This window comes from Chamaea fasciata, unplaced genomic scaffold, assembly GCF_029207755.1.
Source record: "Chamaea fasciata isolate MVZ Bird 193981 ecotype frontalis unplaced genomic scaffold, bChaFas1.0.hap1 SCAF_7, whole genome shotgun sequence".
NCBI lineage: Eukaryota > Metazoa > Chordata > Aves > Passeriformes > Sylviidae > Chamaea > Chamaea fasciata.
Window position 1 is genome coordinate 55866575 of NW_027094092.1, and position 19874 is coordinate 55886448.

Genomic DNA, 19874 nt, shown 5'->3' on the forward strand with positions numbered 1-19874 from the left:
TTGCACTTCAGACTTAGTAAACAGGAGCAGTAGCTCCTCTAACATTCTCTAACAATCTAAGTAGCTTGGATGGTCCAATCACACTGTATATGCTTTTCACTGAGGAGTCTGTAGCTCATCCAGGATCTCAGTGACCTTGTCACAGCCCAAAGGACCAGGGAGAGAAGCAGATGGGAGATGAAAGATGTGGTGTGTGAAATACACTGAGTTAATGTATATCTGTGCTAAGGGACATCTTTGTTTTGACTCTGTGTAACAAACCAACATAGCTTGTGAGGTCTGGAAGGCCACAGACGATTCCTTCTCTCATAGTAGTCCTCTGTTTGAAGTTGGTATTTCTGTTTGGGGTCTAAGCCACACTGAACTTGATCAAATAAACATTCACCAAAGGAAACTGCCTTTGAACTATTTAACTCTTTGAACAGCAAACTAAAACTGAAAAACACCCTGGAACAATTACTGTAAAATCTCTTGTGTCTTGACTGAGTTATTTTCCAGTTTTTAAGTTACTGCACATCGGGACCTCTGTCTTTTCTGGCAGAACTGACCGTGTCAGCAATGGCCAGTAAAATCTAAGTGAAACACAATCCATCTGAAAGCAGACTAGGTGGGGCTAACCCTCAGACTTCCAGGCACGCAGAATATTAAGTGTCATATTTTACAGCATATGTAAGTGTACACAACTTCTATTTAATTCACCTGATAACAATGTGGCTCAGACATTTGAGCTCTCTCCTGGGCTGTGGGACATACTAAGACAATTTCTTCATCAGTTCCAAGGGATCCTACCCTTTATTTCCTCTTCCTACAATATCACTCTATTTTCCCAAAGGAGGGATACTTTAGATTTTGTCTCTTTAAATGTTTCTGATTTGTGTAAGTAATTCAACAACCAGTGGCTTCAGTAGTTTGGAAGCTGGGACTGTGTACCAGTAGGTACCAGTAGGAAAGCCACAGGCAGGGAAGAAACCAGAGCACCATCTTTAGCATCCTAAATAAAAGCCCTAACAACGACTTGTGTAAGAGGAGCGTAACCGATACCAGAAGTCTGGTGTATCTGCTGCCAAAACCAAAAGCAATTTATGGTATTCAGCAAACTCTATTTTTAGCCAGCTTATCTGCATTTCCACAAACTTTCATGGTCTTTGGGGCTTTTGCCATGGAGAGAAGGACAATATGTTATTTTTCCCTTTCATTTTCTGGGGAGTCAGAAGCAGAAGTCCCTCTGGTGACCACCCGCAATGAAGTGGGATGGTTACCTAAAAAGGAGAGAACAGGTATTACTGAGTTGTGTAGATTCAACTGAACATGTGAGAACTATTAAAAAAAGGCAACTTCTTAGCCCTAGTCACTGCTTTAAAACAGGAAGAAAGCAAATCTTCCTTTTCAAAAAACAGAAGGCAAATGAAAGAGCTGAAAGGATGTATTTTTAAAATAGCGACCTTGTCATCAGGGGAGATGGGGGAAAGGAGAGGGGGAAAGACTGATTTTTGCATCTTTTGTGTTGGCAACACAGCTCCTGCAGAGACCTTGGCAGCTGCTGACACTGGTGGCACTTTGCCTGACAGACAAGTTGAGAAACTAAGGATTTACAACAGTCCTAATTTCCAGTGGATTTCCTACAATCTACACAGCTGCCAGGATTCAGAGGCCTATAAGGAATGCTCTCACTCCCTGTCAGGACTCTTGGGATGTCTACAGAACTACAAGACATTTTATCTGCAGTGACATCTTACTTGCAAACAACAACAAAAAAAAATAAACCCCAAAATTTCATTGATGCAAATCACACGTGAATTTGAGTGAAAACAATAAATGCAGCAGAACTTTGTCAGAGAGGGAAGTTCTTGAACCATTTCTTTTTTTTTTTCTTCCCACCGGAAATTCTAGATGCAGCATTGTTTTTGTGGTTGTAGCTGCAGGAAGATTTACAATGGTTTTTAGTATGCCAGAAGGCACAGGAAAGGATTAAACCTTTTCATTTTCTTGCAAGAGAATCAGAGATCCTGACCACGTCTGAACCTCAAGGTTGCTGAGGTGAGGTGTGCCACGCTGGCTACACAAAAGAGACAGTCAAAGCCTTGGACCATCTGAGGATTTCTCATCTCACAGTTCTGTTATGTTCCCTTTAATATATTAATATGAAACTTTAAAAATGTATTTCTAACTACTCTTACACAGGGAATCTGCGTGAATTACTGAAAACCATTTCTCTCAAAGCACGATGCACAACGTTGTTTTCTTATGTCTTAATAAAAAAATCCCCACCCTACAGGATATTTGAGGGCAAAAATAACCCAAATAAAGATCTGATAGCATTTCTCCTACGAAGCTGGCACTGGCCATTCAAGTACATGAAAAGGATCATGGGCTGTTTGTTTCAGGGCAGAATATTTATAGTCATGATGAAGTGATTCCTGAGTCATGAGCTGTACTGCCCTGTTACAAATTAAGATTTGTCTTCTGCATTAAAAAATAAAATCCCAATTAATTCCAGAATTGTGGAAGTCACTGTAAAAGTAGCAAAATACACTTAATTTATAAAATGTGTCCTGATTTTTGGCATCTTTCCCTTACAGAATCTCAGCCTACTCACATGTCTCAAGAATACACTGCACAGCAATATTTTAGGAGTTTTTTGGAAGTTGGAAGAAAATACAGAAAACTGGTTTATAGCTGAGAACTACAGAAATGTCAGCTTTGGAAAACATGTTCCTAATTTCTAGCCTTCAGCAGACTTTTATGAAGTCAAATTAGTCATGCTTCATCTTGTAGGTCTTTAAGTCTGCGACAAGCATCAAACCAGCTGAGAATTAGGGAAGTCAGAAGATTTGATTTTTAACCCTCTGAGATTGAGAAGCACTTAAAAGTCGGAAGGGATAGAAAGGGATACTGCCAGGATCAGCTTAACTTACACATGGAATTACCCCGAGCTTTCAGCATTAGACCAAAAATGACACGACAGTCTCCCCTTACTGTGAAAAGCAGGGAGGGGCACAGGGCAACAGAGGAGCTCCACAGCTGCATCTGGGCCCACAGCTGGAGGGCAGGAAGGCCAGAGGAAGGTGGGAGCCATTCCTGGTGTTTGGCCAGACAAGGGGCCCAGCTCATTCCTGGCCTGGGGCCAGGCCAACCACACAAACCCAGCGGCACGGAGCACTACCCAGTCTGCTTCAAGAAACACTAAGAAAGCTCCAGAGCATATTTGTGGGATGAGCTGAATGCAGGAAGGTTTCCAGTTCTCACGAAGAGGGCAGATAGCAGAGATGTGTCTCATTTGTAAGAGGTTGGGCTGCCTTTTTCCTTATCAGGAAATAGGAGATGAATGTAAGAGTTCAGCTTCCCCGAGGATGCTTGGGGGAGACAGAGACCGAGTTAAATTCGGGACATGCTCTGAGTTCTGGTACAGCTCGTTTAAGCAAACGAGCCCACTCCCAACCACTCATTCCTCCTCTCATGCCACCCCTTCTATTGTGCTTGCCCAAGATCTGACACAGAGATGCAGAGGGAAGCACAGCAGGGAACTGATGCAGCCAAAAACCAGCCCCAGAGGGAATAGAAAAAAGCCTGTTGTTTGATTCAATTCATGGTGAAGCTAAATAGATCTGTGCTTTTTGACAATGGAGAGGGTGGCACACAGGAGAGAGAGAGACAGAGAGAGGAGAGCTGAAACCAATGGGGAGAAGTAAAGGATTGCCAGGGCTCAAGGTGGCACAGCCTCCAGGAGCAAATTCATGTCCTCACCAATAGCTTTGAGACTCTTGATGGCTTAGCACTAGAGTATTCAAATACAATCGTGTAGTCAAACTATTCACTTTTATAACAATGTATTTTTAATACATTCTCCAGGGCAATATATTTTCTGTCTTCAGCTTTGAATAAAAAATACACTGAATTATATGTTTTACATCAACTGAAAATATTACATTGAGAAGTCTCCTAATTAAAGCATAAATTCTTAGAATTCCATGATACTCTATTTATTGAAACCAAGATTTCTCCACAGACCTGTTGGCTACAAATATCATTATACACAAATGTAAATACTCTTTGAACTAACAAGTCAGCAGGAAACATTTACAAGTATATATATATATTAACATTTTCAACATCTCCTCTGAAACTGAAAAAGAAGCTCAACAGCTTTTGTGATATTTTAAAGCTCATACCAAGTCTTCATGAATTCCCTCTTTTTAACTTTCAGTAAATCTTGAAATCTAAGAGCTAGGCTGGCCACTTATAAATTCTCAGGACTGCAGTCCATAGCACTGCCAAAATGAGAAAAACAACAGAACACAGAGAGGTCCTCCAAAAACAAGAATAGCAAATCACTTAAAAATATAACTTATGGCATCCAGCAAATCTTTTTCTTTCTGGCTATGCCTTGTGCAATGCTTGCACCTCCAGTTTTAAAGATAAGTGCTTTAACATGCTAATATTCACTAAGGAGATGCGAAGGAACAATGTTATGGCAACAGAAAAGTACAAATTAGACGAAAAGAACTCAAATAAAGTATTTTTCCTTCCTCTTTACGATCTTTCAAGTAACAGCAAAACTTCTACCATAACTGCTGCTGTTGATGTTTTTTCATGTCTGCTTTTGTTCTGTCTCCACATTAAATCATTTTGTCATGGTAGGAGCACTGAAACACCATCATTTCACTCTCCTGCAGATGTTGTCCCATTCTGGAGAGAACATGGAGGAGTGGCCAGCCCCAGGCTGCCTCAGCACCCAGACCTTCTCCCCTTTCACAGTGGCCAAATTCTTCCTGTCACTCCAGGCCTTTTCTCTAACAGTCCCATGCTGTTCCCCTGCACGCTTTTACATGTCATCTTAAATACTCATCTATTTAAACACCCATCTACTTGCAAGCCAGGCTGACTTGCTTATGTTCTCCTATATGCCCCTTAATCACTTCTCAGGCTACTTCAGTCATTCTGATTTTTTCTGCCTACATGTAAGTAGATCCACTTTTAAGCCTCCCTGCAGTGCAATTCATGCTCTTTGTGAGCCTTAGCATGGACTTTCATACATGTGAATTCGAAGGCACTGGGTTTTGTTTCACTAGAACACAAAAAAACATCAATTCAAGTTCAGTTGGAAAGGTTTAACAAACTTTACTTTGAAAGGCTACTACAACACAGCTTATAATTGAAAAACAGAGGTACTCAGGGTGTTTATAAAGTTAAGATAGTACATGTAAATACCATCATTCCCAGTTTCTCCATTTAACTTCTGCAGCTGGCAGGTCTACTTACACTAGGAAGTCACAATTTTTAAGAAACATTTTTGGGTCAAGTTCAAACCAATAGGCTGTAAACAAGGACTCCTGATCCTGAGCAGGAAGCTCTATAAGTCACCCTTAGCCCTTCACTGAATTCAGGACTGATCCCTTACATGGCAGAGGTCACCTCCTGCTTTTCAGCGAGGTCTTTAGTCTGGGCTGTGCTGTGCCCCCGCAGCGCTGCGGGCAGCGGGGCCGGCCGTGCTTGGTACTCAACCCGCGTTCATTCGTGAGCTCATGGCTCAGGCCCACAGCTCCCTGGCCAAGCTGAGTCATCCTCACTCCCGTCTCACAGCCGGGACATTTTATCCACTCCTCCAGCCACCCCCTCCATGCCACCTTTGGGATTTGCTTTCCACTGCACAGCTCTAATCCTGCCTGCCTGCCTTTGCCACTCCCTCCCACTCAGGATCTCTTCTGCCGCTCAGTCTTCCCACTCCTCCAGTACCACGAGACCCTCCTGCCAGCTCCCCCAGTGCTCTCCAGTCCTCCTTCACTTCCCTTGACTGCTTCTCCCAATCCAGCTGATACTGTGAGGGATAACCCACATGTCAGAGAATCACTGTGTGCGGTGAATGGATCCCCCAGCCCTGGAGTGCTGGAGCGTATTCATGCCTGTGCTCTTTTGGCCCCAGTGCTATCGAGGATTCAGTCAACTTCAGCATCATGCAAGAAAAAAAGGGCTGAGCAGTTAAAGCAAAACACTAAAAGCCCACTAAACTGCACCCAAAGCAGTTGGTGCCTCAGAGCAGCTGCTGGTTCAGGACCAAGGGCTGGTGGGGGAGCCTCCTCCATCACTGCAGAAATGCACACGTCTGCCAACCAGAGAAATCCTAATGCACATTTAAAAGTGAATAAACGCAAGGCAACTCACGCTACTTTTAACAGTTAAAGTGGAGATTCTGAGTTGTATTCAATCCTCTGAATTGTCTAAATTAAAACTCGATACTCCTCATAATCCCCAAGAAACTAGGAATGAAATTCAACTCTGACAGAAACAAGCACATGAAAGCCCTGGACCAGACCGTCAGCTCCTGGCTCCTATTCTCAACCCCACCACTGGCACATGAGGTGATAGAACATTTCAGTTGGAAGGGACCTGCAATGATCACCTAATCCAACTGCCGTAATTGCTGATCTAAATTACTTTCCTCCCTCCACAGCTCAGTGGGAAATAGCATTACCACTTAATAAAGTGAGATCTGCTGGGAGAAAGTACAACTAGGTTTTATTTTTTAATTGTTTTCTCCACAATTGCATATTAGGATCCTTTCCTCCACCCCATTCACAAGTCACACTCTTAACAAACATTTAGACAGCTGGTGCCTAAGAGTCAAAGCCAGTTGCTCTCTCAAAGGCCAGAGTGCCTCACTGAATTGGTGTCAGCTGGTACTTAGTAGGATTTTTATATTCAATTAAATTAAGAGACAAGCTGCATAGATTAGAGCTCTGCTAGAATCAGAAAGGAATCTTAAAAGGCATAAAATATCTTTACATTTATTAAGCAAACTCTGCAGTCTTTTCTTGTTATATTCTTGTTGAAAAACAGAACATTCATAAAGTATCATGAAAACAAGAGGCAAAAAACCCCTAAGGTCCCAAGCAATGGGACTATCTTCCACACCCGCCCTGCTTTTAACTTTCCAACGCAAGCAGCAAGGCACGGTTCACGGCTAGGCTGAAAATGCAGTCTTCAGTGCACATGGCCATACTGCATTCCTAGCAACCTACCACGGTCACTCCTCCCTTGCATGTTAGGATAAGCAGGTTAAATATACCCACAGAGGTACGAACAGTGAAAGAAAGGCCAACATCAGTTGAACAGTTCTGCTAGGACTTCCCGTCTGGAAAACCACCACTGTGCTGGAAGCCCTCGGTTATCCCAACAGTCATTAACTCCCTTCCCCTTGTGCACAGCAGCCCGAGCCTGCAAGGGTTAACTGAGCCTATGTGCTCTCACCCCTGGGAAGCACCTTCCAACAAAGCCAAGAAGCAGGAGACCAGGACAGCCAGCTCTGTCCTACAGCAGAGTCAGAGTGCAAAGGGTTATTTCTCGGCATTGTTGGTTTGGGTTTTGGTTTTGTTTTGGTTTGTTGTTTTTGTTGGGTTTTTTTTTCATTCTGAAAATTAATCTGGGGACTACGAAAAATTATGCTCTTGCACATTAATCGCTGGGTTCTAAAATTTTCACATGAAGAAACAACACATGAAAATATTAAAGCACTCATCTTACGGACATGGATCCGAGAACTGTTTAATAGCAGTCAGTGAAGGGGTAACATTGTGCTTTTAATCTACAGTTTAAAAATAATGATTTGTATATCTACGTAGTAAAACAATAAAATTAAGAACAGAAACTGGTATTAGGAAACAGTGAAAATGTAATAATTAAACACATGATGCTTTTCAAAGCTTTATACTTAATGAGCCTAAATAGACACCTATGGTTAGGAGGGTCTTAAAAAAATAATAAAAAAGAGACTTATTTTCAAATTTTTTTTCCTTTTCAAATTTTTTTACTATACTTATGCTTTGCTTTGGTGTTCTCTCTGCTGCCAGCTTAATGCTTTAACAGTATGTTTATGCTTATGTTCTTTTCAAATGCTTGGCATTATAGTGAGATCTCATATCTTTCCTCAAATTAAATTTTGCTCCACATACTCCACATGTATACAGATGAACATCCCTGTGCTGCTCCAGTTGCTCATTATTTGGGAATATCTGAAAGCAGACCTGGCATATAGTCTCTCCAGCTGATAAGTGAGATATCATATGCCGTACATGGTCATGTTTTCGGAAGTTTCCTTGATCACAAATGGAACAGACATACCTGGCCATGCCTTTGTGCATATCATTGTGGAGCCGCAACTGGCGCTCTCTTAAGAACTGCTTCCCACATGTCTGACAAACAAACTGTTTTTCCTTGGTATGAACGGTATAGTGTTCCCGCAAGTGGCAACGCTGGTAAAATCCTTTCCCGCAAAGGTTGCAGAAATGCTTACGTCTGTGATCCCTCTCGTTCTCTTCCAACATGGAGTTCTTGAACAGATCTTGCTCCAGGCAGTTTGACATATGTTCAACCACTAGGTTTTCAGTATCAAAACGCTGGCCGCAATTAGGGCATCGGAAAGGACAGGCAGAATGCTTGTATAACTGGTTTTTTTGGAGGCTGTTCATTTGGAAGTGACTGTCCCTGAAGTCCTCTAGCATCTCTGCAAACATCATGTCCCTTATTTCTGACGGCTCCTCGGGGTTTTCTTCCAAGTCCATTTTCTCCTCAGAATTTCTGATCCCATTCATGGTTAGATCCTGGGGTTCTCCACAGGTCTGTGCATGATCCTGTAGCTGCTTGCCTTTGACCAGTATTTGACCACACTTGCCACAAGCACATATATTTTCTATGTGTTTGGACAAATAATGAGAGGACAAATCTTCCTCAGTGATTGTTAGCCCACAAAGTTCACAGGGAGCATTCTCCACATCTTCCTGCACTGAAGGAGCCTTGCTGTTAAGGTGCCGTGGACTTTTCAAACACTTTCTTTCATCCTCATCCATGGATAAACGAGGCTTTAGAGTCTTCCGAGCATTTCTCTTCTCTCTCATCTCTTCCTCGACGTAGTATCTGTAAAGCGGCTCTTCCTGTTCATCATCCAGGTCGTCATTGTCAGAAGACTCATTGCAGTCCTTATCTGCCACCTTGATAATATTAAAATCCTTCAGCTCATCTGTAGGATTGTCCTCTGGCTCCACCTTGATGATAATCCTCTTCCTCTCAGAGGCTCTACTTCCTTCTTCACCCGATGTCTCAGAGGCAACCGTGCTGCTTTTTCTGCTCGTGATGTTTGACACGGGAGACGATGACTCGTCCACAGCGTGGTTTGAGTCCCCCTTGTATTTTTCTGTTTGTGTGGAGGTCATTTTAGAAGTAGAGTTCTTTTCACTAAAGTCTATTTTCTCAGCACTGTAGTACCTGGCACTTTGGTAGGAATGCCTGTTGGTGCATGTTAACACGTGCTCATCCAGTAGCTTTTCACAGCTAAAACTAAACCCGCAGCTGTCACAGGTGAAGCTCCTTCCAAACCGGCGCGAGTGTGACACGCGCTCTTTCGTGTGAGAGAATTTGGACGTGGTGCTTTTTTTGCAGACATCAAACAGTTGCTCGGGGAAGCTGTTGAGCTGCAAAGTTTCTTCCTCAGGCTCTTTGTTATGGGATGTGTTTACCGTTGAACTTGGTGGCTCCATGCCCCACCTGTTTGCTTCGCTGCCATTTCTAGTAAGTGCGTCTTCATACATTCTCACACCAAATATCATTTTACCAGTCTGGGTGCTAGAAGCAGGAGATGAACATTTTAAATTAGATGAGTCTGTATCCTGTATATCTTCTAGACACTCAGGTACGTTATACAGCTGTAAATAGTTCATGGCCACTTTAAATTGTTCAAAATTGGCAGGGGCTGTCATAATTTTTCCTAAATACATGAACTGTAAAATAAGATCAAAGCATTCAGCGCTAATCTTCATGTTGCTTAGATTCAGCTGGGCTGTAGTGTTTTGATGGTTCATAAAAAACATCCTAAAATAGGCGCTGCAGGCAGCAAGGACTGCTTTATGTGCTTGAAAATAAATATCATCGATAGCGATGCAGCAGTCGCACAGAAAGCCCCACTCTCTTTGCTTGTTTAGCTGCTGAAGGACATAGTTGCTATGGCTGGTTTTTGCCATCTTGTACTTCGATTACAGCCCTGCATAAAGAAAAAGGTATCTGTTAAATCACGAGCACAAAACCCAAAGCCTACTTAAACGTAGGGAGGAACTGCCATCTCTTTTCTCTCTAGATCTTCCTATTCTGCCAGTCTGCGGTACAGCTTCCTGTCTGGAGATCTCTGCCGGTAACTACTTATGAATATTGATGCCAGTGAAAACATCCATGATTCCATGTGCTCACCACTAGACTTACAAGACTAGTAAACTAATAAACATAACCAGCATACATGTCAATCAGAGCTACTGGAATATAAATTAGAAAATACATCTCAGAGTCCTACAGCCAAGGTTTTCAGATATGAATTCTGAATGCAGAACTTCAAAAACTTCACAGGGTAGACTTCTGTAAGATGGCCCCAGGACAACACCTATACAAGGTAAGCTGGCTGTCAGAAACCACTCTTCAGTCTCAACTTGCCTTTTTACCTGTCAGTCCAACGGGCACATGATGCAACACACACTGGAAACCCAGCCAGGCTCAAACTGGTCTTTCCCTGCCCACTGAGGGAAATTAAGAGACAACAGAGCACCCATACAAGCTATTCCCCACATTTTGCTCTTTGTGGCAGCTGAGGGACCATCTCAACCTTCTGTGCAAGGGATCCTGCAAACCAGGAACTGCAAACTCAAACTCCTCAGAAGCAGAGGGCAGCCCGGCTGTGGTGGCACATCCCACGTTCGAGCCCGCTGCAGATGGTGACCAGGCGAGCTGCATGACAGCCACAGGGACTGCAGAGGCAGGAAGTGGTGCACGCCGTGCCTCCAACTGCTCTCAAAACCACTCGTTCAGAGCGCTGAAATGTAACCAGAACACGTAGATGGGAAACCGGACAAAGAAACACTCAGCAATGGAGAACTGAGAGAGCCAGCAAGCCAGAGGTGGAGCCGCGGTGAAATGGAGCCTCGGCAAGGACTGGAGAGAAAGGTCTGCCAGTGCTGAGGGTTGCTCTATGTGAAAGGACTAACTCGTCCTCAAGAGGAAAGAGGAAGCAAACACCATGGTTTATGTTAACAAAAAATATCCAGAAGAAATGCACTCCATACAGGAGGTGTGAGTTCAATTAAAGACAAACTTCACCAAGTGTGGCCAACACCTAGTCACGACTCACTTTGGAACACCTTGACTGATACATGTAAGCCCTGTTCTAACTGCATGTTCTAACTGCACAGGCTGAGGGGGTGAGGAACCAGAAAAGGGTATAGAGAACACCCTGACTGAAATGCAAAACATACAGCAGTTATGAGAATTCTTAACATTTTGAAAGGTTATTGCAAACAATGCAAATAACTGTAAGAGGTTTGTACAAATAAAGTACAGGCTAGCAAATAATGTATACTAAGGGCATTTTATGACTCAATGAAATGCATGGATTGATTTGCAACCACTCTTCCAACTGTCCAAATTTTAAACACAATACACACATAACTGCTCCATTTTTCTTTTTATTTTCCTAACAGCTTACATCTCCTCGGGGGAAATATGGGTAGAGAAATTAAATTCCACAATTAGTGTTGAATTCGCAAGTCATAGGCGTTGCCTGGCTTGTTAAGCAGCAAACCTAGCATTAAGTCCCCATTCTTCATTCCACAAAGGACTGCCACAGCAGAAAGGCTCCCAAGCTCTCAAGAAAAGAACATGCTCACCCCACCTGGCAATATTCCCTACTGCCAACTCACAGAGCAGTTCCTATGGATTACCACCAGCACAAGAGCTTGTCTGGCAACAGGAACCTTGAGATTTGGGTTGAACTACAGTGATGATGAGCATCTGAATGGCAGCTGCTCCTCTCCTCTCCACGCAACCCTCCACACCCAGAACTCCAGGCTAGCACCCTGCCATAATAATTCTCTGATTGGCTTGGCCCAGTGATGTCCACTGCAGAAATGCAACTCGTTGCATGGAATTAATTTCTTTTTTACTAACTTGCAAGGCAGTGGCTTTGAAAGTAGAACCTCTGAAACAACTCCACATCTTTTCTACAGAAACTCATTATCGTCTGTGTCACTGGGTGATTTCAGATGTTTCTGTGAAGAACGGCAAAGCTCTTGACATCAATAATAAAAGTGCACTTCATATTCTTCCAAGTGGTAACGTGTTTTGGATTTGAGGCACTTCATTAGATGCTTAAATGTAACTCAATCTATTGTATTAAGAATGGCAGCTGCATAACGATAAAGAATTAAGTTCAACTTCCACATTCTAAAAGTGAAAACCAATGAGAAAATGAGATGATGCAGTCTAAGGCACCACTGGCCTCTTGGTGGGAGCTGCCAACATGACAAGAAAAGGCTCAGGACAGCTCATGTTAACTTCCCCATCCTCATAAAGTGGCAAGTTCTGAATGTTTTATTTAACTGTGGGTTTTTTACACTAGATGCCCAGATGGTGGGAACAATGAGTGACAGCACATAAACTCACCTTTTTCAAGTCTTCTTTGGAAATGGTAAAAGATATTTCTCCTTTTGACAAATGAACTCCTGAAGAGCTTTCAGCACACGGATCCTGACATGCAACAATGACCCACTGGCAATGCCACTCAGGGAAAAACCACTCAGGGAAAAAAGGCTGGAGCATGAGGCTGCTTGAGCAGGATGGCAAGGTTTTGGATTTAACATGTACTTGGTCTCTACCACAGTAGTATTACATGTAGGTATTAAAACAGAATGTATGAGGTTATTTATGTTAATGAAACTCCTGGCATCCTCCCTCTGGATGCTGCATTAACCTGCTGGATGTGACTTCCCACCACAAGAGCCTGTGTCGGGCTATTTAAAACTTCGACACATTTCAACCAGCAACAGCAAAACTTTCCTGCTGAAACCTTGGACTGATAACTTTTTTTCCCCTCCTCCACAGAAAAGCTCAGCCAAAACAGTTCCAAAAATGAGGCTAGAAAAAAGCTTTCATGTATGCAGATTATTTTTTTTTTCATTTAGAAATTAAAAGTTTCTCTTCCAAAATCTTTGAGGAGACACTTTATGTGGGAGAAAGCGTTATGTCTTAGAGATGTTATCACAATATAAAAATCTGCCTGAATTTGGCCAAGCTCTATGCTCGAGGGGGAGAAGATACAAATTATCAGTTTATTCACACCTAAGAGTTTTGTTAGTTATTAAAACTTCAGACTACAGTTTCGCTGAGAACATCTCATCCTCTTGCAGTTGCTTAGTACACAGGGGCCTGCCTGAGCCATCCGCAGTGAAATCCCCCTTTGCACAGAGCTCTGCCATGGTTTTAAACTACAAAAGGGTTGATTCAGATAGAGGGAAGAAATTTTTTATTATGAGGGCGTTGAAACACTGGCACAGGTTGCCCAGAGGGTTGCCCCATCCCTGGAAACACTCAAGGCCAGGCTGGACTGGGCTCTGAGCAGCTTGATTTTGTTGATATCCCTGCTCATTGCAGGGGGGTTGGACTAGGTGGCATTTAGAGATCCCCTTCCAACCCAAACCATTGCATGGTTCTATGTGCCACCTCCACAACGTCACAGCTGAGAGCAAAGCCTCCTGGAGACTGCTCCTCAGCATGACTCACCACGGGGTCTCAGCTTCCCTTGTGGCAGCTGATGGAGAAGATGCCCAGTTCTGGCTGAGGGAGTGCCAGAGCCAGGAGGAGATGTAAGGAAAACACAAGGACTCTGGGAAATGTAAGAAGGATGTGATGGAAACCCTCTGGAAATCTGGAGAGAAGAAAAGGGCAGGCTGGGATCGCAGTGCTGAGCCAAGAGAAGGGCACTGGGATTAGGAAGCAGCAGTGGGAATTAAAAATGGGTGCACTGAGGGTCTAAATGGTGGAGGGAAGAAGCCACTTGGGCAAGGAGCTGGGAAGAGCCAGGCTGCAGGGCCTAGGGCAGAAGGGGTAAAAAATACAGACAAGCTCTGGGGAATGGGTGGAAAACAATTACAGCAATCAATTACCCCAAATTCCCAATCCTCCCATCCCTTTCATCAAGCACGACATCCACATCAACAAGCACGACAGGCTTGCTGACAAACTCCTTCCCAGCAAGAGCAAGCTCTCAGAAAATGGTAATTCATCATTATTTTGCTACTTTAATTGCTAAAATGGCAGCAATCTGCATTTATCACTCATGTGGGTGGATCAGTTCTGCAAACTATTTTTGAAGTTTGCTTTAGATAAAAAAAAAGCAGGTATTAGAATGAAAACAGGTCTTTTTACAGAAAATTCAAGGTATACACATATATTATGTACACATCATAGTATATTCTTCCACCCCTCTTACCAGAATTTCCCTTTCTCAGCATATCCTCTGGATCTGTCCAGGCCTGGATCTGAGCAGTACAAGACAAGATCCCTGCTCATCTGGCCAAGCATTTGGAGGATGTGAAGTGAATGAGAGGTAGGGGACAAAAAAGCAGGATCTCACAGCAATGAATACTGCTTGGAGAACATCACCCCATTGCTGTCAATGCCAGGACAAGTAATTTAAACCTTCCTGTTCTGTTTGGTTTGTTGTTGGTTTTTTTTGTGGGTTTTTTTTTTTTTTAATAAGACTGGCTTGCACTTTTTGGCTGTCCGATTTATTCACACAGGTTAACACCACTGGTGGCAACTGAGGCCAGTGGGAGCTGTCCTTTGTGTGTATCAAGTATCCAAGTATCTTGGAAAAGTAAAGCTCCATGCAATTTGTCAATCCAAAGCTTTTAATTGTTTCTGATCCTCTTTTTCAAAGACAGGACGATCACCAGCCACTTGCCCAGTGGACTAGCACAGTTTGTGAAGCATCCAAATCCTGGAGGCACCAACCTCACAAGTCCATGGGCAACCCAAATAACTCCTCCTTCAGCAGTGATTGATTTGTGCAGTAAAGGTACCACAGGCCACGTTCTAAGTAATACTGAATGACACAGAGGTATTCTGGAAAAATGTGCTAGAAAAGCATTTGATATGACAATGAAAACTGAAAATATTTGATTTGGGTATTTTCACTCTGATTTTCAAACTCCAAATCTCCATAAACATTTTATTTTCCTAGTAAATATTTATTTTTACACAGTCACGCTTTGATTCAAGCTACTTGTCTGCCACCAGGCTTCTTCTTTTGAGGCACCACTTAGATACTATTAAGATGTGACCATGAACAAGTTTAAGTTGCACTGCTACACTAACCAATTATGTTGTTTGTAAGTCTGCTAACAAGAAAAAACAGGTATTTACTACAGCTCCATGCCATCATTTCCTCACACTCCAAGTTTCCTGAGATGTTTTAAAACAAAAGAAGTACAAAAAGTCCTCGAGCAAAGTAGTAGTGAAGTTCTTTTGCTAACTTCTCTGTCTTTAAAACAGACATACCACAAGGTTCAGAATTCAGGAGCCTTTCGGCTCCTAAAATTAGTAGGTGGTTTTCAAAACCCAGCATTTCCACTGCTGAGCAGGCAAAAACATAGCACTTACATGCTTAGTTACTGGCTGCTTTTCTCTGGAAACCAAGAACAGGCTGGACAAAAGTGTAATAAATGAGTGGAGAATTTGGTGCTAATAGAAAATGAGACTGGAAAACCTCAAGCAAACAACGCCCAGCTATCCAAAAAACAGGCACACGAGGATCAGAAAGCAAATCCCCCGTCGCCGTCTGTCTCCAAACCCCACCCTGGTGTGGGTTCCCAAGAACTCTTCCCCCTAATTTTGCCATTGTGGGTCAGATCTACTAAAAAGCCTGGATTCCTAAATGACAGCATTGACATGCTGCAGAAAATCCTACAGAACATGTATAAATTCTCCACACAATGCCCAAGAAATGTGTTTGGCTACTGCACTGACCACAGAGCTATTGACAGGCTACAACTTTTACCTAGATATACTCAATAGCAAGCCACAGAGATTGTTCTGGGTGCCTCAGTTTACACAAACGCTGAAAAAATAGCAAAGAACTTGGGGCCAGGTGACGATTGTCCACCTCAACAGTGAGTATGGATCAGTTTGCATTGCAAGCACAGCCTTGATCATAAATTAAAACAGCTATGGGAATTCCATGTACTGCCAGAGAAAATGTAATTAAGCTCCATTATTCAGGCTATGAAGGACTAAAGGTATAATTTATCCTCCTCTCACAGCGCTTTCAATTGCCTGGCTTTCAGGCATGCCAGTTGGGAAGATGATTCCAAAGAGGCAGATATTCATCTTCAGATACATCCCCATGGCTGAATCAACTCATTTTAAACAGACTCCTGGGCAATGTACAGGAACAAGTTTCATGGCACTTGGGCTAGATTTGAACGAGGGGAAGGGAAGATGCTCCAAAGCCTCCAGCATGAGCTGTCAGAGCTCCTGGATGCCCTGTTCTCCACTGCTCAGCCAGCAGTTCTCTGCTGATTCAGCATCCATGCCCACAAATGAGAAACAGACGTCAAATTTTAGCAGGTTATGCTTCTCAACTGCTAACTGAAAATTAGTTAAGATACATTACATGGCCTCAGGTTAGAACACTCCTCAAAAGACAAGGAATACATCTTGACAGAAAAAAATAAAACTGAGTTTGTGCTAAAGCCCCATCTCAACTTCAGACACCTTTAGATCAGATCTAGGGAACAGAAGTCCTAGAGAGACCTTATGCAGTCCTTTAAAGTAACTTGCTAGCCACAAAGGTTGGCCCTAGAAAGTCACAGTTATCTTTTATCTGGCACCTTTACAGTTGTCAGGCAACATGGTAATGACATGTTTAAAAGAAACAATTAGTGGGGGAAAAAACTGTGACACCCAGTTTATGCTTTGCAGCAGGAAGATGAGCCTTTTCATCTCGGCTCTCTGGGTTACACCAATTTTCAACTTCTGGAGGCATCTTGGTGGTTTAACCATGTCTTGAGACCCCCAAATGAAGTCACAGGTGCCTTCCAGTAAAGGATCCTTGGCTAAATACAGGTTGGACTTAGGTGTAACAAGGTGCTGGATGCACATGAATGAAGCACAGTAACTTGTGACACACAAATCATACTACAGGTTTTCTTGACTCTTCCTGGTCTTAAATGTTTCACATTTTACTTTCAGCATACTAAAAATAAAAATAAGGCTACTAAGACCTCCATCCAATGAGATATGTCTAATAAGGGGGAGAAAAGGCAACAGCCGGTGAATTCTGGAGTTTTGCAGTGACGCTGTGTGCACAAATGAAAAATTACCAGACCAATTTGAGGATATAAACGGTCCTTATGCAAATTATTTCAGCTGTTGTGCCCACACACGGTGTCAGCAGCAAAACTCTTCGGGTGAGGGTGTTTACCATTCCCAAGCAAAGGCAGGGCAGAATAACCCAACTGCTGAAGGAGCACTGCCCAAACTGAAAAATGAACACATGCCTTCTCACTCTACATGTGTATGAGGTCCAGAACAACTCTACTAAGCGGCCCAGCAGCAGCAACTAAGAGAAAGGACAGTGGGCTTTTATCAGGAAACTTTTCATTATCTCAGTTCTGAGCAGCTATTCTATTTCCATCCAGCAGGTAAATAGCTATTGCCGCTTTGTCCATCCTGGATTTTCAGGGCTTTCCACTGTCAGCAAGAACAGAAGTCTGTGAAAGAAGCAGCCGCTGACATTCAAGTAAGAAAGCATCGAAAAACCCAAATCCCTGGTTGGCATGAGCACTCTCAATGTAATCGCTGCTAATTCCTGTGCCAGTGACAACAGTGGTTGAGGCTGATGAAGGGAAAGACTTGTGCAAGCAGAGCTGAAGCATCTGTTAAGCCTGTGATCTTATTCCACACAAAACTTTCAGGCTACTAGGAAGAAGTGGCTTCTATTACTTCTCTGAGCTTCCCACGCAGCACCAACCCACATCTTCATTACCTGCATCCAACCCCCCTCCCCGCCCCGCAGTGGGTGCCTGCTGGTTCCCTGCAACCTCAAACACCAGCAGAGTGCAACTAATACTACTTGTTACTCCTCAGGTTTTCTGGCTAGTCATCCAAAAATCTCTCCACAATCTCGTCAACTCGCCGTGCTGCTGCTGCTGCCGAGGAAAATCTCTGCAACCGCTCGCGTTTGGCCGGTTTTCCCCACGGCCATATGGCCCCAACGCCTCTCCCCCGCTCGCCGGGAAAGCTTAACTTGCAATTCGGCAAAAAAACGAGAAGCCCGCATCCCCCTGTTCACGGCTGCTCTGTGGGTTTTTCCAAGAGCTGTAATGAGGAATGTTAAACAAACACCTTTAATTAAAGGAATGTTTGTTTAGTGTAATTAAATGCCTAAGGAACACCGCACTGTTGCAACCCCGGATGGTTTTGCAGTGCGTGCTGTACCTTGCGATACTGGAGTGCGAGGGAAATAATGCAAGCAAATGACAACCCGGCAGTAAACACCCAAATATTAAGCAGCATCCAAGCCATGCCACCCGTTTACCAACGCCTACGTGTCAAGAGGAACCGGCCCTCCTGTATCAGCTGAAACAGAGTAAACTTGAGAAACTGAGTTACAAAAAATCCTGGAAAACAGAGAGGAATGAAACCCCAGCCCCAAACTCACAGCGTTTTCAGTCCCATTTCCTCTACTCTCTTCAACTACCTTTCTATCCGGGCAGGAAAGAGGAGTCCTTTGAAGAATGAGACTTTCGACACCGCTCCCACAGCGGCACAGGGCTTGTTTTTTATGTGACAAAAGTATTCCCCTTCCTTTCCAGCCGCCTCCACGGCGATCCAGCGCACTGCCAGCCCCGAGTGAAACCCAAGTCTCCCGCCTGGCAGGGTGGAGCAATCCCTCCGGGCTGCAGCTCCGCTCCGTTTTTCGCTAAACTACCGCAACTCACTCGAAGTTTTGGGGCGTTTATTTTGTGAAGACAAAAGGAAGAGAAGCGGCGGGACCCATCGCGGGGGCCGGGGCCAGGCGCGATAGCGGCACTCGAGATGTTTACCGCGACTTCGAGCCCCGGAGCCACGCGGGCGGCGCGGTGCCCTTCCCTTCCCCGCCTCTCGCCCCTGCACCTCCCTAGGCCGCTTCTCGCTCTCCAGCGCTGCATCTCCCGACCCCCGCCCCGCAGGTGGAGCGCACCCGCCGCGACCCCCGGAGAGAAGGAGGGAGGGCAGGAGGGAGGGAAAGAGCGAGCCGGAGTCGCCGCCGCGGCGCCGCCGCTCAGCCCCCGCGCGGTCCCCGCGGCGCCGCTCCGCTCCGCGCCGTGCCCTGCCCGGCCGCCGGGCGCAAGGTCACCGCGCCGGCCGCCGGCCAGGGACCGGCCGCGGCTGGAAAGCCCCTACCTGGCAGCGCCGCCGCCACTATGGCGGGCCGCGCCGGGCCACGCCGCCGCTCGGCACTTCCCACCTCCCGCCGCCGGCGGAGCTGCGGCCGCCTCCCGCCTCCTCCTCCCCGGGTCCCGGCGGCGGCCCCCGGGCCCCGCTTACCGCGGCGCGGGGAGAGGCGGCGGCCGCCGACGGGGAGCTGTGCCCGCGCCGCTCCCGCCGCTGCTGCTGCTGCCGCTGCCGCCGCGGCTGCAACAAAGGACTTCCGCCCCGCCGCGCTGCCGCTGCCGCAGCGCCGGCTCCGCCGCGACCGCACGGAGCCGGACCCCTCCCCTCGGCGGCCGCGGCTCCCGGCGCCGCCGCTGCCAGCGCTGCTGCGCCGCCGCCAATGCCGGGGCCCGGCGGGCGGCTCCCTGCCGCGCTCCGCTCTCCTCCCATGCCGCCGGGGACGCGGCGCGGCGCGGGCTGGCGCTGCCGGAGCCCCCTCAGCCCGGCTCCTCCCCGTCCCCCGGCAGAGCCCCCCGGGCCCGCGGCGGGAGCCCACCGGGACCCCGCGGCCGGGCTGTGCCGCCTCGCTGCCCTCCCGGCCGCCGCAATCCGCCCCTTCCCCGCGCACCCGGGCTCGCCGCAGGGAGCGGGCA

The 19874-nt window shown here is 45.4% G+C and overlaps 1 protein-coding gene across 5 annotated transcripts in view; it reads right to left on the bottom strand.

Annotated features, from left to right (window-relative positions):
* The window catches only part of ZBTB1 (zinc finger and BTB domain containing 1), a 29362-nt gene that overhangs the window by 9071 nt on the left and 417 nt on the right, over positions 1-19874 (bottom strand). The window contains exons 1-2 of one of the 5 annotated variants that reach the window (XM_066188974.1): positions 19396-19518; positions 7515-10027 (exon numbers count right to left, since the gene is read on the bottom strand). In XM_066188974.1, the coding sequence (XP_066045071.1) occupies positions 7872-10007 (2136 nt within the window). In that variant the 5' untranslated portion in view covers positions 10008-10027; positions 19396-19518 and the 3' untranslated portion in view covers positions 7515-7871. Of the gene's footprint in view, positions 1-7514; positions 10028-18565; positions 18940-19251; positions 19353-19395; positions 19519-19874 lie in introns of those variants that run through there. The other 4 variants (XM_066188975.1, XM_066188976.1, XM_066188977.1 and 1 more) reach the window with 4 other exon arrangements.